The sequence below is a fragment of the Fomitopsis serialis genome (assembly GCF_022376445.1).
Source record: "Fomitopsis serialis strain Sig1Antser10 chromosome Unknown B0H18scaffold_36, whole genome shotgun sequence".
Taxonomy (NCBI): Eukaryota; Fungi; Basidiomycota; class Agaricomycetes; order Polyporales; family Fomitopsidaceae; genus Fomitopsis; species Fomitopsis serialis.
Window position 1 is genome coordinate 258,770 of NW_025954996.1, and position 15,322 is coordinate 274,091.

The 15,322-nt window shown below is 52.4% G+C and overlaps 6 protein-coding genes across 6 annotated transcripts; 4 read left to right on the forward strand and 2 right to left on the reverse strand.

Moving 5' to 3' along the window:
- The first annotated feature begins 224 nt into the window (after positions 1 to 224).
- On the forward strand, positions 225 to 2,410 carry B0H18DRAFT_383649 (uncharacterized protein). Its single transcript, XM_048037855.1, has 9 exons — positions 225 to 247; positions 321 to 479; positions 542 to 665; positions 726 to 915; positions 968 to 1,122; positions 1,176 to 1,212; positions 1,280 to 2,005; positions 2,067 to 2,183; positions 2,239 to 2,410. Exons 2-9 carry the CDS (start codon positions 335 to 337, stop codon positions 2,359 to 2,361), a joined length of 1,617 nt encoding a protein of 538 aa, XP_047893070.1. The 5' UTR covers positions 225 to 247; positions 321 to 334; the 3' UTR covers positions 2,362 to 2,410.
- Positions 2,411 to 2,789: 379 nt separating this feature from the next.
- B0H18DRAFT_383695 (uncharacterized protein) lies at positions 2,790 to 4,692 on the forward strand. Its single transcript, XM_048037856.1, has 4 exons — positions 2,790 to 2,843; positions 2,907 to 3,745; positions 3,800 to 4,178; positions 4,241 to 4,692. The coding sequence occupies exons 1-4, from the start codon at positions 2,830 to 2,832 to the stop codon at positions 4,383 to 4,385; spliced, it is 1,377 nt and encodes a 458-aa protein (XP_047893071.1). The 5' UTR covers positions 2,790 to 2,829; the 3' UTR covers positions 4,386 to 4,692.
- Positions 4,693 to 5,123: 431 nt separating this feature from the next.
- Positions 5,124 to 5,315, reverse strand: B0H18DRAFT_1170909 (uncharacterized protein; the record flags this gene model as incomplete). Its single annotated transcript, XM_048035889.1, has 1 exon — positions 5,124 to 5,315. A coding segment is annotated over one exon (192 nt), but the record flags the coding sequence as incomplete, so codon positions are not given.
- Positions 5,316 to 6,383: 1,068 nt separating this feature from the next.
- On the forward strand, positions 6,384 to 8,482 carry B0H18DRAFT_1119507 (cytochrome P450; the record flags this gene model as incomplete). The annotated part of the gene is made up of 12 exons (XM_048033947.1): positions 6,384 to 6,561; positions 6,613 to 6,745; positions 6,800 to 6,988; positions 7,047 to 7,195; positions 7,242 to 7,357; positions 7,430 to 7,541; positions 7,603 to 7,616; positions 7,664 to 7,850; positions 7,917 to 7,998; positions 8,052 to 8,183; positions 8,245 to 8,379; positions 8,434 to 8,482. 12 exons carry the CDS (start codon positions 6,384 to 6,386, stop codon positions 8,480 to 8,482), a joined length of 1,476 nt encoding a protein of 491 aa, XP_047893073.1.
- A 1,722-nt stretch (positions 8,483 to 10,204) lies between these two features.
- B0H18DRAFT_383732 (cytochrome P450) lies at positions 10,205 to 12,651 on the forward strand. Its single transcript, XM_048037858.1, has 12 exons — positions 10,205 to 10,516; positions 10,568 to 10,700; positions 10,755 to 10,943; positions 11,002 to 11,150; positions 11,197 to 11,312; positions 11,372 to 11,483; positions 11,547 to 11,560; positions 11,608 to 11,794; positions 11,864 to 11,945; positions 11,999 to 12,130; positions 12,192 to 12,323; positions 12,378 to 12,651. The coding sequence occupies exons 1-12, from the start codon at positions 10,339 to 10,341 to the stop codon at positions 12,424 to 12,426; spliced, it is 1,473 nt and encodes a 490-aa protein (XP_047893074.1). The 5' UTR covers positions 10,205 to 10,338; the 3' UTR covers positions 12,427 to 12,651.
- B0H18DRAFT_383716 (cytochrome P450) lies at positions 12,605 to 15,277 on the reverse strand. The gene is made up of 13 exons (XM_048037857.1): positions 14,822 to 15,277; positions 14,635 to 14,767; positions 14,394 to 14,582; positions 14,188 to 14,336; positions 14,022 to 14,137; positions 13,848 to 13,959; positions 13,781 to 13,794; positions 13,542 to 13,731; positions 13,404 to 13,485; positions 13,218 to 13,343; positions 13,021 to 13,164; positions 12,840 to 12,957; positions 12,605 to 12,782 (listed from the first exon to the last, which is right to left on the reverse strand). The coding sequence occupies exons 1-12, from the start codon at positions 14,997 to 14,999 to the stop codon at positions 12,864 to 12,866; spliced, it is 1,527 nt and encodes a 508-aa protein (XP_047893075.1). The 5' UTR covers positions 15,000 to 15,277; the 3' UTR covers positions 12,605 to 12,782; positions 12,840 to 12,863.
- Between the last annotated feature and the right edge of the window lie 45 nt (positions 15,278 to 15,322).

Below are 15,322 nucleotides of genomic sequence, written 5' to 3' on the forward strand. Positions count from 1 at the left end.
GAGCGATCGTACACTAAGACTCAGAGTCCTTGAGGTATCTTACTGATACCCTACGAATGTCCGTCCATTCTCCAACACCGCCGAGTAGCTGCAGGTCCTATGGGAATATTCAGGATATTTTGCGTGTTGATACTTATTGGCGACTGATGAGAAAGGAGGTTGTGTGGTGATGTTTGGCAAAGGCTTCGTACCTGATTTTTTATTTGGGATTGTTGTGGACGTACACTCGAATTTGACGCATACCATGGTACGTCGGTATCGAGCATCTCAGTGTGCATCATACTCTTTTACTCGCTCGCTCACAACCTAACATTAATCAGTGCCACGCTTCACAATGAAGCCGAAGATACAGACACTTCTACAATGGTCCTCAGATAATGGTCTACGACTGAACTCATCCCTGCAAATACGGACGAACGACGCCAACGATTCCGAGATCGCTGTGTTTTCTAATGCGCCCATCAATAAGAATGAAATAGGTCAATATGGATGCGGGCTGCGACCAATCGAATGCGCTCGGCTGACCGTTGGCTTGTTCTAGTCGCCTCAATACCGAAGGCTGCCATTCTCTCCGTCCGGTCCTGCGCGCTTGTATACAAGATCCCATCTGTGCCATATGGCCTTGGTGCACAGCTTGCGCTCTCGCTTGCTCTGTGCTATGAACTGTGAGTGTATGTGCTCTCCCTGCCCGTTTCTGACAGGAGATACGACTGACTGTGCTCAAGTGCGCAGGGCACTGTGTCGCGCTGGCACGGTTACTTGCAATCCTTGCCGTCAAGCATGGTGCCCATAGCACTCCTTTGGGATGCCCATGATGCATTTGATGCAGACGCCGATGGTGAAGAGGCGAATTGCTGGATCGTTGGTACAGAAGTGGAAAGGGCATTGCGCAGCGAAGAGAACCAGAATCCGCTGGTGAGTCATCACCACTAGAGTTGATTTTGGACCAGCCCTCATCGGACCCAAGGACGAAATACGCCAGTACTACTACTCCGTTGCTCGACCTTTGCTGCCTGAAGCGTGCACAATCTCGCATTTCCTCTACGCGTACTCTCTCGTCAGCTCACGCGCGTTCATGGTCGATGCTTACCATGGGCTCTCCATGGTTCCAATTGCCGACGCGTAAGCGTAAATCTCCGTCTCGCAACTGCATGCTCTGACCTTGTGACCTACAGATTCAATCACATCACGGAGAATCATGTCCATTTGGAGGTAGGTAAGAATCCGAATGGTTGTCTTACGCCAGCGTTCAACGTACCTCACCACACATTCTTCTCAGTGTGACTACGATGTCTGCCCCGTTTGTGGCTCCGTCGCTGAATGTCCTCACGATCGCGACGACGTACCGCCATCTTCCAGCGAAGCCATGGACTGGCAGTCCTCATCCGTTCTCTCCGTACCGGATACATGCGACATGGTCGCAAACAGGCCCATTCCACCTCTAAGTGAGGTATTCAACACCTATGGCGCGCGCAGGAGCAATGCGTCCTTGCTGGCATGGTACGGCTTCGCGCTTGACGGGAACGAGAACGACACCGTGGGCTGGGACTTCGTAGAGGTCGCTCAGACGCTCCAAGACGGCGGGTCACCATCGGCACAACTCTCGGAACAGTCATACAAGAAGGTACTACATGCCTGGTTGTCCACGCTTGGGTCGATGGTCGCCGACGACAGCAGGCTGGTGTTCAGACCCGATTTAGACGACACAGACCAGAGGAATTTCGCAGGACCGTCAACGGTGCTGTGTATCAATAGTGACGCGCAAATGAGCGAGTATCTATGGGTGTATCTCGCCGTACGCGCTGCTTTTGAGACAGCTGACAGTCGAAACGCGTCGGATCTCTTGCAAGAAACTCTAGGCTCTGAGGACACCGAGAGACTTGTCGCACTGCTCGGATCGGTCATGGACGAACAAGTCCATCTGGAGAAGGCGCTAGAAGCTGAGAATGGGGAGGACATCGACGTTGACACGGATGACCGCCTGGATAACGAGAGCAAGAATAGGGTAGGTCGATTCCCCCAATACTCGAGCGTGACTATGTCGTGCTGACCTGACCATCTGTTAGTCTCATCGTATCCTATCGCGAATCGCGGACTTGGCTATCAAATTATGCCAGCACAGGATATCCAGCATCGGGAAGCATCCGGATCTCAGTACGGCACAACTTGGGGATGCACTCGACGTATGTTATCACCTCAGTCACCGTCTGTATTCCTCTCTGAGGCGAGGTAATACAGGGCATTCCTGAAGGCAAGCCCAAAACACGCTTGGCACTCGCGCAAGTTCTTGCCGAGAGGTCCATATTGGAGGGTTGTCAGACGGGCTGGCAGGAGCTACGTGATACCTTGCCTGAGGCTTGATGTTGTCGTAGCAGTCATTGGAGCTATTGACGCAGGATCAAACGAGACTGACAATTGTGTCCGACGTGGCGCAGAATGGTACGTTCTCTCTGCGCTGTCATGACTGTGATCGTCAGCGATAGACTGCTGAGTACACTCACCTTAACAGCGCCATTCAGTTGCTCCCGTTAGCTAGTCGCCCGGAGTGATGCTACTCCATCACGACAAGCCACTGAATGTTGTGCTGCATAACAGAAGATAATCCAACTACCTGTCCTTGTCGATGTCCTTTGACATCTATGATGTCCACGCCTGTCAAATTGACGGTGTCAGAGGAAGCGCGCACTGTTGCGGCGGCTGTGCGAGCCTATTCATCTGATAAGTTAACTAACACATAAGCTCGCCCGTTACTCCGCCCCAGATCGTCTCCCTCGTGCGTTGTCCCGAGGTCGCTACTGGCTCTACATTGTTCACTGACCCTCGTTATTGATGGCCTGCTTGAAGTACGCACTCCGTCGTTCTGTATTCTGCTGGTTCAAATACTGATTATCCAAGCATATCGATAGCCTCAGCAATGTGCAATCAGTCAGCCGTACTCAAACGTCTCTGGCTGCGAAGCAGCGCCTGCCACTAGAGGTTCAGGAACGCGTCCTAGACTTTGTTGCTGGGTCGATGGACAGTCGCGAGACGATGAAAGCATGTATAACAACATGCAAAGCTTGGACTCCACGCTGTCGCTTCCACCTTCTGTACGAAGTGCACCTACGCAGCCGGCAGGAGGTGTTTTCGTTTGCCAGGCTCCTGGATTCGAATCCTCATTTCCGCAACGAGGTTGTCTATGCTCATATCGGGTCGCGGGAAGGAACACCACAGCCTATCGAGTACGTGGAGTCCTTCGCGGCTCGATTTGCGGGAAAGCTGCCTGCGGTACATCATCTGATGATACGCAATGCGGAAATGAAGCCGACCAACCTTCGCCTGGATAGCCACCTCCACTTCTCCAGCTTCGTCTCGCTCAGAGAGCTCTCGTTGATGGGAATCCTGTTCCGGACGCCGACGATGTTTCTTCGCACCGTGTGCTGTTTTCCTGGGGTAACCCTACTCCAGTGCACGGATGTAGACATACAGGAGGAACACCGGCCTGGCCTTCATCCAGTCACTGTTCCTAGCATCCGGCATCTAGGCGTGGATGGGAGCTCACCATCAATTGAAAAAGTCATTCATACCTTCGTCAGCGGATCGCTCTCGGTCGCCCTCCGTACTATCGTCCTTGGATATCGCACCGCAGTTCCTCTCCAAGAGCTCACAGGTGTGGTCCAGCGCCTATTGGATGCTGCTGGCCCATCTCTCCGCACGTTCAGTTCCGTCGTCGACGAGACCAAGCTCAAGCTCGACGAACGCATTGGTATGCGTTTGCAATGATTGAATTGTCTCTCGACTGAAATTCTAGCACTCGCAGAGCAGTATATCAACTTTACACCAAACACGCGCCTGGAGCGCATCATCATCCGCATTCCTGTCAAAGACCAACCTATCCTCTCGTGGATCTCTCACGTACTCTCTTCCATCACCTTTGACAGTGACGGGGAAGTATGCCTGATATTTAACGTCGATGCTGGAGACAACACTCCTCTAGTCTTACAAAGTTTGCTCATTCGGCTTCAAGACTCGGTCTGCTCTGAGATCGAAGCTGTCATGTTTCTGCCCGGATTCACGAAGCTCAAAAGGCTTTCCGTCGAGCTCTATATCGTGCCGTGGAACATAGCGCTTTCCCAGACCGCCTGGTCAGAAACCATCATGACGGCAATGCCTCGACTCCATGCACGGGGAATATTGTAGTGAGTCAGAGTAATGCTTTCGAAAAGAGCACTCATGTTAATGACACTGTGTCTGCATATAGCCCGTGCATGCGGGTGTTTAATACCTATTCGATGACGGATCAACGTTCATTGCTACGCAGCGGGGTATCAATCATACCAGGTTCCAGCGCGGCTGAGACCCTTGGCCGGATCTCCCGCCTCAATGACGGGCACACGGAAAGCTAAGGGTTTAGCGGCGAGATCTTACTAGTAGAACCTCTTCCGATACTATGCGGGGCAAGCTAGGTACGGGCTGTCCAAGGTTGGCAAATATCACGTTGCTAATGCGCCGTGACGATTGTCAGGAGTGCACACCACATCGCAACCGTTTCCGGCTCTTCAGCCTCTCGATTCTCCTGTGTTACCAGCCGAAGGCTTACGTTGGGCAGCATCAGCTTGGGTATCTGTATCAGTAATCAACGTCATTATGGGTACATTATAACATTGGGAAAAGATTGGTCTCACCAACTTCCGATTCATCCCATAGAGAGGTTTGACGCTTGACAGGGTTTTCTGCCTCGACATATACGACGGGGAGAATTGTTAATTTGGTCAACCAGGAATGGACCACACTCACTGTCTGGTGTCAGTCTCGACGTTACAACCGACCCCATCTTTCCTCAGTCTGGGTTCAAATTGCCTGTATTACCTTACTAAGCTCTTCGCGAGACCAGCGAACGTTGCGGTGCTCTTCTCTGTGTGCCGCGAGAGGGTCCGGGAAGCTGATATGGCGAACCCAACAAGGAAGAACATCTGAGTCGCATCGTGATGTTGCAGTTTCCACTGCGACGAACAATCAACCAGCGACCGACTGAGACAAGCGCAGTTAGCTGGTCTGAGTCTGCCTTGAACTTGAGTACGCACATCATGCTCCAAGAAATCATGATCGCTCTCCGGCCCCGGGGAGCTACTGAAGTAAGGTGGTCACATCAGTGCGATAGTTCGGACTTGAGCTTGAGATTGCGGGCGGGGAACCGGGCCATTCACAGACAGGATAAAATAAATATTGAGACCCGTAGGTCTACCACTCCGGGAAAGCGTGTCATCCTTGTGCAGGGGCCATGCTAATCTTCTCTGTATCGTTCCAATTTTTTCGTATGTCACCCCGAAGGGGACATTTCAGATAGTCCGAACCGAAGGACATGCAACGGGTCCCTGCCTTGCCTGCAGTCCACGGAGCATCATGTGACTTCAAGAAGCGACTCGTAACTGAGTAACCGGTATGTATCCAGCGGCGGTATGGCACTCTTCGAGGAGACCTTGGGATTTCGTGACATTGTTAGACTAGTAGTTTTGGGTACCAATTCATCGCGGACTCAATCATCAGAGCTGACGACCGATGGCAAGAACTGAGGTCAATCGCCCGGACTAGGTGACCAAATGTATGCGAGTTCAGAATCGCTGCCAGTGCGTCGTCAGACGCCACGCGTCGGTGGCGGCTATTTGTACATGTGATGCAAGAGCCCCGTCCCTGATCGCATTTGGCAATTGCGACACCTCCTACGTTATTTTACCACGAATTGCTCATCTCGCCGCCTTCCTTCCCAAGGCTCAGTCCCAATGAACGTACGTGTAGTTTCCGCTAGTAGATATTGGCTTGGTGGAGCGCCATGCTCCCTTCATGAAGAGACCTTGTCGCGGGTTACGAAGAGTGGCAACTACTATTCGATATGCTCCTCATCCGCCATTGCGCCTGTGCGTGTCGCTTCTTAGAATATACGTGATGATGGTGCGGCCGAGACCCTTCACAGTGCGGTATCGTTGATGCTGTTGCCACGCCCATTCTTTGCCGCTGTCAGGGACATCATGCAATAGTGCATGTCCGAGCTGCACGTCAGCGTTGTCGCCGACATTTCCGTAGTCTTCAATTGAGGTCAACGCGCTATGTAGATTTTCTTCTGTCTGATCTTACGCCGCAGAGGCCCTCACCGAACTTTTGTTCGATAGGGTGGCGTACGCCGCCGCATAGGACTTGTGATCGTGGCTCCGGTGGGGCCGCTGCTCGCGAGGCTGAACACTGCATCAGTTTGGTGTTTATGCCCCGTTGACGTCTCAGTCACAGCGACCGAGTTTGTCTAGATGGGCGGTCCTCTGAACGGCTTATAACCGTATTGGCAACTGACATACTTGTCACGCTCCCTTGCTTTTCGAACCGCACTCTCGCTGCTGCCACTAGTCACCGCAATGTACAACCTCGTTATCCTGTGTCTCGTCTCCCTTCTTGCATACGTCTACAGCGTTAGAAACAGAAGACAACTTTCAGTACCTCCGGGCCCGAGGGGCATCCCCCTCCTGGGCAATGCGCTCCAGCTTCCCAAACAATGTTATTGGCTCACGTTCGCAGAATGGGCCAAAACATACGGTGAGCATCCACTTGTCCGACCTACAGCATGTTTGACACGGAGGTATCTAGGCCCTGTCATGCACATCTCTATTGTTTCGAGTCCAATCATCGTATTGAGCTCCCGCGAGGCCATCTCCGACCTTCTTGAGAAGAGGAGCCTCATGTATTCTGATCGTCCGGTGGTCCCCATGGCGGGCGAATTGTACGATAACGCATGACTGACGCCTAAGATAATTAATTCATTCGCAATACACAGGGCCGGTATGGAGCAATTCACCGCGTTGGCGCCGTACGGACAGCGTCATCGGGAAGGACGAAAGCTGATTCTCAGCGCGGTTAGCACTCGCAAAACGCCAGGACTACATATCATTGAAGAATCGAAGACAGCTGATTTCATCTCAAGGCTAGCCCGTAGCCCATCCGAGCTCCGGTCCCATATTCGATGGTACGTTCACGTTGCAGTGAACGACCAGTGTGACAATAGCGTGATCTTTATAACACAGGGTCGTGGCAAGCATCGTACTCCAGATCACTTACGGAATCAATGCGCTCGATTGTGATGACCCTTTCATACGCAGAATGGAGAGGGGGTTGAAAGATTTCGACAAAATCTCGGCCCCGGGTGCGTATCTTGTTGATGTGTTCCCCTTTTGTGAGTGCTTCGCGTTTTGAGAAGCATCTTAGCTAAAGCGGCACAGTGAAGCACATACCAGAGTGGTTTCCAGGAGCGTCTTTCAAGAGGGTAGCGAGAGAATTCAGGAGTCAGGGTCTCCAGTTGGAGAACAAACTATACCAGACAGCTCGAGACCAACTGGTACGTCCTCTCGGATTAGATCGCTGCTCGTGAGATTGGATGATGGACATGTGATGTTCATCACATCCTCAGGACCACGGAACAGCCACGCATTCGTTCGTGGCCGATTTGCTTGCAAAAAATCATAGTCCTACTCCTGAGGAGCATGAACTGTACCGACAAGTATCTACTCAGTTCCTCGCTGGTAAGTGCACAAGAGTGTATCCAAGCTCTAATGACGAGTATAAATGTTCTTTCATTGGCAGCCGGCTGGGATACAGTGAGTCATCTAGAGTTTCTTGCTTTCGGTGGCTTACGCCCCCTCAGACAGTCTCGTCGCTTCTCTCGTTCTTCCTCATCATGGCCCAACATCCTGAAATCCAACGGAAGGCGCAAGCCGAAGTGGACGCCTCCGTCAGCGGTCGACTACCTAAAATAAGCGACCGTAAAGAGATGCCTTACCTCGAAGCTGTGCTCAAAGAGGTCCATCGATGGAACCCTGCAGTGCCCTTAGGTGCGTCGAGGCATTGCTCATCTACTCAGATGTCGACAACACATGCTTATACTCACGGCTCCGAAGCCTTGCCGCATAACGTACGCCGTGAAGACGTCTATGCAGGCTTTCGTATTCCCGCTGGTTCCACAGTGTTTGCGAATACTTGGTAAGGCATAATCCCTCCACCGCAGGGTGTTGCTAACTGACGTTGCGAACAAGGGCTGTGCTCCATGACCCAGCCTTGTATCCTCGTCCCGACGAAGTCATCCCGGAGCGATATCTCGACAAGTCTGGCGAGCAATCCGACTTGAACCCTGATCCTCGAGACTTTGCCTTTGGCTACGGAAGACGGTATGTACGCGACGCGTGGAGCCACTCAACCCAGGCTCACTTGTACCACCTTTCATTGCAGGGTTTGTCCCGGACGGATGCTTGCGGAAGACACCCTGTTCATAGTTGCGGCGTCCGTGCTCGCATCATTCAACATCGGTGATGCTATTCCTCGGGAAGGCGAGACGGTCAAATATGGTGGTGGTATTGTTGTAAGGTTTGTCTGTCAATTCTATATGTGTACTAGTTTCTCATCTCGCTATCGTTGCAGTCACCCGGATGACTTCACATGCACCATTATCCCTCGCCGGTTTGTGTAAAGGAACGGTGAAGCAGATGTACGGTCCCACTTCTTGAGCTCAATATTCCGTTCGGCGCTGTAATCTACGCGAGATTCCTCGAGTCTTGACCTGTAAGTTCTCACTGCATGATAAATTCCGAGCTGCCACCGTCGGCAAGCATGTCTTTGCAGACCGACTCGGTGTCTTCGCCCTGTGTTACATTTTTATTCTGCTGCCACTTGTGGAGCACGGACCTCCTTGCCAGTGTCGGTGTGCACCTACCTGCTTAGCTGATATGTATATTCTTTCCTTCCTCCAGACGAGTGAGGCGCCGAGTGCGAGTCGGGTTGGCCCTCTGCGAGTAGTCGGCCATCTGTGATGAGTCGATTTCGGCTGCAGTCCACGTGCAGAACGTGCCCTCGCGCTTCTTCGTGCTGTTGGAGGTCGGGACTCAGCGGGAGCGAGTCTGCATCCTCCGCGCTGAAGAGTTTGCCATCGGGGCTTATCAGCACGGGGAGGTACGCAAGGTTCGAGCGTGCGAGCGTGACGAGCAGCGCACACTCTGTCAGTCTTCGGGAGCAGGAGGTACTCAACTGAGTCGCGTAGAGCGAGGAGCTGTGCCTGGTCATACAGCATCTTCTCAAAGTGCGGCACATGCCACCGCTCGGCAACTGAATACCTCGACACCGCTCCGCCGACGTGCTAGTCATGCGCGCCGCACGCATGTATCGTGAACACCGCCATCTCAGCCTGGCCCAGTGAGCCTCGGAGCGCGCGAGAGCGACGCGCGCCTAATCTCTTCCTGCATGCATAGACTAATTCTACGCAGCCCGAGGCACGAGCACTGCTTAAAATGACAGTCTTGTCAGTCCAAAGCTTTCCACGCCCCCGCATCGCAGGCGTACACTCCATTGTAACAGTCGCTCCAAGAACTGGCATGCTGGTACATGCATGATTTGTGATGGGAGACGCAATGGTGAGTGGCACTAGTGCTGTCCATAAGTATGAGTTACCGTAGAGAACAGAAAGCTTTCCCACTAGATGCGATTGTCTCCGATCAGCGGCGCGCCCGCGATGGGCGTAAGTTCCCATTAAGTAGAGTCGTGATAGAGTCTGATAGAGTATATGATGTTACGCGCCGGTGGCGGTTGTTTGTCTTTGTATTGCAAGAGCCCCGTCCTGATCGCATTTGGCAATCGCGCCACATCCTGTTGGTTGGTTGCTAGGTGTTCCACCACGAGCTGCTCATGTCGCCCTCCTTCCTCCGAATTCACAATGATACTTACGTCCAAATGGATGTGTAGTTCTCGCTTCTAGCTATTGGCTCGGTACGTCGGCGCCTGTCCAAGAGACCTCGTCACGGCTTACGAAGGGCGGCAAAGTGTATCCGACTCATCCTCCGCATTGCCACCGGCGCGCCTGTACGTGTCGCTTATGCACATTGATCTGCCACCGGCGCTGTGCGCTCAGGGGACATCAGGTAATGATGCATGTGCGAGCTGCAAGTCGCTGGTGTTTCCATGTACTCCAAATCCCAGACGACGTGAACGACTGAGACTTTCTTCTTGCTTTCTTCTGTCTTATCTTACGCTGCAGAGGTCCTCACGGAATTGCTGTTCGACAGGGTAGCGTACGCCGCCGTACAGTACATGTGATTGTGGCCTCCGAGGGCCTCGGTGGGGCCGCGGTTCGCGAGACTGAACTCTGCGTCAGTCCGGTCTTCAACCGTTCAGCGCTCAGCGCTCATATCCCATTGACAGCTCAATCAATGCCGCCGAGTTTGCGGTCCTCCGATGAGCGACCTATAAGTATAATATGAACCGTGCTGGCGTCCGACGTACTACACATGCTCCCTTGCTTTTCGAGCCGCACTTTCACTGTTGCTAGTCACTGCAATGTTCAACCTCGTTATCCTGTGTCTCGTCTCCCTTCTTGCATACGTCTATAGCGTTAGGAACAGAAGACAACTTTCAGTACCTCCGGGCCCAAGGGGCATCCCCCTCTTAGGCAATGCACTCCAGCTTCCCAAGGAACGTAATTGGCTCACATTCGCAGAATGGGCCAAAACATACGGTGAGTATCCACTTGTCCGACCTACATCATGCTTAACACGGAGGTATCTAGGTCCTGTCATACACGTCTCTATCATTTCGAGTTCAATCATCGTATTGAGCTCCCGCGAGGCCATCTCCGACCTTCTTGAGAAGAGGAGCCTCATGTACTCGGATCGACCGGTGGTCCCCATGGCAGGCGAATTGTACGATAATGCATGTCTGACGTCGAGAATGATTGCTTCATTCACATCATACAGGGCCGGTATGGAGCAATTCACCGCGATGGCGCCGTACGGACAGCGTCATCGAGAAGGACGAAAGCTTATTCTTGGGGCGATCAACACTCTCAAAGCGCCAGAACTACATATCATTGAAGAATCGAAGACGGCTGATTTTATTTCAAGGCTAGCCCGTAGCCCATTCGAGCTCCGGTCCCATATCCGTTGGTACGTTCACGTTGCAATGAACAGTCAATGTGACAATAGCATGATTTCTATCACATAGGGTCGTAGCAAGTATCTTGCTCCAGATCACTTACGGAATCAATGCGGTCGATTATGATGACCCCTTCATTCGCGCAATGGAGAGGGCACTGAAAGACTTCAGCGACATTGCGGCACCGGGTGCGTATCTCGTCGATGGGTTTCCCTTCTGTGAGTGTTTTCCATTTTGAGAAGTACTGTAGCTTACGCGAAACAGTGAAGCATATACCGGAGTGCTTTCCGGGAGCGTCGTTCAAAAGAATCGCGAGAGAGGTCAGTGATCGGAGTCTTCAACTTGAACGCAAACTATACAGGACAGCACGAGACCAACTGGTACGTCCTCTCGGATTAAATCGCTCCACAGGACATGCGATGTTCATCCATATCTTCAGGACCACGGAACAGCCACGCATTCGTTCGTGACCGATTTGCTTGCAAACAATCGCAATCCTACACCTGAAGAGCATGAAATGTACCAACAAGTGTCCACTCAGTTCTTCGGTGGTAAGTGCACAGCAGTATGTCCAAAGTGCGAATGACGAGTATAGGTGTTTTTTTCGTCGACAGCCGGCTTGGATACAGTGAGTGATCTAGAGTTCCTCGTTTCCAGCGGCTTACGCCCTCACAGACAGTCTCATCGCTTCTCTCTTTCTTCCTCATCATGGCTCAACATCCTGAAATTCAACGGAAGGCTCAAGCCGAAGTGGACGCCTTCGTCGGTGATCGACTACCTAAATTCAGCGACCGTGAAGACATGCCTTACCTAGAAGCTGTGCTCAAAGAGGTCCATCGATGCAACCCTTCAGTGCCTCTAGGTATGTCCAGGCATTGCTTGTTCACTGATATGTCGTCGACAACACATGCTTATGCTCACGGCTCTGAAGCCTTGCCGCATTACGTACGCCGTGAAGACGTCTACGCAGGCTTTCGCATTCCCGCTGGTTCCACAGTGTTCGCGAATACTTGGTAAGGCATATTCCCTCCATCACAGGGAGTTGCTCAATGGTGTTGCGAACAAGGGCTGTTCTTCACGACCCAGCCTTGTATCCTCGTCCCGAAGAAGTCATCCCGGAGCGATATCTCGATAGGTCTGACGAACAATCCGACCTGAACCCTGAACCTCGAGACTTTGCCTTTGGCTATGGAAGACGGTATGTACGCTACGTGCGGAGCTACTTGTCCACTGCTCAGTTGTACTGCGTCTCATTGCAGGGTCTGTCCCGGACGGATGCTTGCGGAAGACACCCTATTCATTGTTGCGGCGTCCGTGCTCGCATCATTCAACATCAGCGACGTAATTCCCCGGGAAGGCGGGACGGTCAAGTATGGTGGCGGTATAATAAGGTCTGTCCGTTGTGTCTATAGGTGTCCTAGTTTCTCATCGCGTTATCGTCGTAGCCACCCGGATGACTTCACATGCACTATTACTCCTCGCCGGGCTGTGTGACGGAATGGTGGAGCGGGTGTAGAATTCTTGCACGTAATATGCCACTCTTTTGACACTATACCATGCATGAGATTCTACGAGTCCTGAAAGCTCGACCTGACGTTTCTCACTACACCCTTAAGATCAATTCCGAGTTGCTGTCAGGAAGAACACCTTTGCAAACCCACCACAATTTCCTCGGGCGTTTTTCGCTGTTGAGCTCCTGACGAGATCGGTTTGTGTGTCCTCTGTCCTTGAACTGGAAATGCCTGACAGGCCCGCGCGATGCAGCGTCAAGCGGTTCTTAGCACCCTGTAGACAGGCGGTATAATGGCTAGGTATGGTCTGTACATCGGTCGAAGCTTGCTGAGCACGCGCTGCACATATTTAAACTATTGTTCGTACGAAGTCTGGGACTACAAAGAGGCACTCACGGCGGCGCTGCCGGTGTAACTCGATCAGCTCTGGTCATGTGTACCAAGAATGGCAGCAATGAACTGCTCCATGTCTGCCGAGCGAGGTGTGATCGTACAAGTGAACGGAGGTGCATGGCTAACATCAAGTATTCGGTTAGTGTTGTTGCCTTGGCCCGAGCGTCTGTCATTGTGCACTCACGTAATTATCCCTCCCTCATAGTCGACATTCTTGTCAATGGCATGTCCGTCAAGAGTTCTGGCATTCGTGATGTTGAAAGTGGCAAGAATAGTCGCTGTGACTAGGAAGACCGTGTCATTTGCGAGGATCTGTCCAGGACATACCCTAGCGCACGCGCACTCAGAGGTTAGTATGTGGAAAGGATGAACGCAGCTCACCTTCTACCGTATCCAAAGGACCATGTTTCGGGGTCGGGATTGATATCCTCCCTCTTCCGATCAAGATACCGTTCTGGCTTCACCTCAAAAGGATCCGGGTAGATAGACGAGTCGTGCAGAATTGCCCTGTCCATGACATATCCTCAGCATTCGAAACATTCGTACTACAGTTGTCCGCCGGCGTACCATGAATTTGCAATGATCGTGGCGCCCTTGGGAATATGGTAGCCGTCGTAGGTGTCATCCTGCATGGCCATATGAGGAAGAGCTATGTGGGTCGTTGAGCGGTTGTTGGTGTGTAAGCCCACAAGCCGTGAAAATTACCTAGGGGCGCCACAGGCTTCCACCGGTGTATTTCCTTGACAAGCGCAGTTACATACGGAAGACTGTCGTTGTCGCTGAACTTCGGCAGCTGATGGGACCCTAATGATGCGTCGACCTCGGCCTGTGCCTTCCGCTGAACTTCCGGATAAAGCGCTAGCACTAGGAACATGGATTCGAGCGCGGACACAGTCTAGCAGGATGTGTCAGCGAGAATATCGATGCACATGAAATTTACGCACCGTGTCAGCGCCCGCTACATCACATTATATTAGCTGCAAGACATCTACGGTAAAACGGATGACACACCAAGATAGAATTGAGTCGACGCCATCTTGTTTATGAACAGCTCTTCCGGACTCGGATTAGGATTCTTCTCAATGATGTCTGAAGTGAAGGATGGCACCGCTGTGCCACGCGCCTGCCATTTACGAAGCCGGTTAGAGCACAGTCCACACCGTGATGCTCCGTCGCAAAGCGTACCAGTTGTTCCTTCACTTCATGATAAGGCTCATCAAGAATCCTCTCAAGAGTGTGACGGGCCTCCTTCGCCAAAGCCTTGAATCCGGTACCGGGAAGCCAGTCTGGTACATGTCGCACTGATGTCCCATGAGACAGAGTACAGGTACCCAGGGAACAGAGAACCCACGAAACGGAAAAACATCCACGAGGAATTTACCCGGAGTTGCGGTAGCCGAGAATTGCGCATTGACCAGCTCTGCAAGCTGGACTAGGGGATCACTCGAGTCGTTTATATCGCGACCATGCGTGATCTGCAAGACGATACTGGCGACTAGCCTGTATGCGATAGGCCGTAAGTCTGGTGCGGACTCGTGGCGGTGATGATGACCATACCATCGCAGATGAGGCCTAAAATCGCTCGGAGAGGCGAGAAGCCTCGAAAGGAGTTGCGGTATTTTCGTTTCGATGACACGCTGCAATTGAGGAGCATTCCGCGCATTGATGGTCCCACCGATGAGTTTGCGGCTTTCCTTGAGAATGGTCCCATAAGGGCACAACACGGTGAAGCGGGAGTATCCGATCCTGGCGTTTGGGATGAGTCCTGAAGGTGCGTAGCATGAGGGCGCCAGCTCACATCTCAGACGCCATAGGCATGATGGGGCGGTCAGAGTAAATGTGGCCTCTCTTCTCCAGCAGGTCCGAGATAGCTTGTCGAGACGTGAGAAGTATGATTGATTTTCCGAGAGCCGACAGATGCATAATGTCGCCTTTATCTCATCGTAAGCGACACCAAACATAATATGAGTAGTAGCAAAACTCGCCATGCTTCTTCGCCAAATCCGCGAATATGACCCATTCGTTCTTCGTCGGCATTTGTAGGGCATTTCCTATGATAGGCAGTCCAGATGGACCGGGAGGGAGATGACGGTTACGAGAAGCCACTCTTGAGATAAGGTAAACCACGGCCGAAACCAAGAGCACCACAATGGAAGCCGACATCTTCGAGGACGGCACGGTGTGAACACGGACCAGAGGGATGCGCTTATATACGGGGGGTCCCCGGCCCTGGAGGAATGGTCAGGGACACGAGGTTGGTACACCCTTTGACAGCGCCTTCCGGCTACGGTGTGGAACTGACATAGTCATCGAAGTCGAACGAGTTACGGTGTCAGTATGGGCATCTCAAAACAAGGTTTTCGGTAGCCCACCACAGCGGAGACCCGGTGCTAGTTCTCAGTCTGAGGCTAGATCAGAGACTCAGCATTCTATACGCAGTCAGCCCGACAGGCGACAACGAGTGCGGTGGCACGGACAGATCCAGC

Bases quoted from the DNA above. Each gene is read 5' to 3' on its own strand.
- B0H18DRAFT_383649 (XM_048037855.1), top strand. From the start codon at position 335: ATGAAGCCGAAGATACAGACACTTCTACAATGGTCCTCAGATAATGGT. The intron at 1,213-1,279 runs GTAGGTAAGAAT...CATTCTTCTCAG, and splicing joins AGAATCATGTCCATTTGGAG to TGTGACTACGATGTCTGCCC. The intron at 2,184-2,238 runs GTATGTTATCAC...GAGGTAATACAG, and splicing joins AACTTGGGGATGCACTCGAC to GGCATTCCTGAAGGCAAGCC.
- B0H18DRAFT_383695 (XM_048037856.1), top strand. The intron at 3,746-3,799 runs GTATGCGTTTGC...TAGCACTCGCAG, and splicing joins CAAGCTCGACGAACGCATTG to AGCAGTATATCAACTTTACA. The intron at 4,179-4,240 runs GTGAGTCAGAGT...GTCTGCATATAG, and splicing joins CATGCACGGGGAATATTGTA to CCCGTGCATGCGGGTGTTTA.
- B0H18DRAFT_383732 (XM_048037858.1), top strand. From the start codon at position 10,339: ATGTTCAACCTCGTTATCCTGTGTCTCGTCTCCCTTCTTGCATACGTC. The intron at 11,313-11,371 runs GTACGTCCTCTC...CCATATCTTCAG, and splicing joins GGACAGCACGAGACCAACTG to GACCACGGAACAGCCACGCA. The intron at 11,795-11,863 runs GTATGTCCAGGC...ACGGCTCTGAAG, and splicing joins CAACCCTTCAGTGCCTCTAG to CCTTGCCGCATTACGTACGC.
- B0H18DRAFT_383716 (XM_048037857.1), bottom strand. From the start codon at position 14,999: ATGTCGGCTTCCATTGTGGTGCTCTTGGTTTCGGCCGTGGTTTACCTT. The intron at 14,337-14,393 runs GTATGGTCATCA...TATCGCATACAG, and splicing joins TTTAGGCCTCATCTGCGATG to GCTAGTCGCCAGTATCGTCT. The intron at 13,960-14,021 runs GTACGCTTTGCG...CGTAAATGGCAG, and splicing joins ATGAAGTGAAGGAACAACTG to GCGCGTGGCACAGCGGTGCC.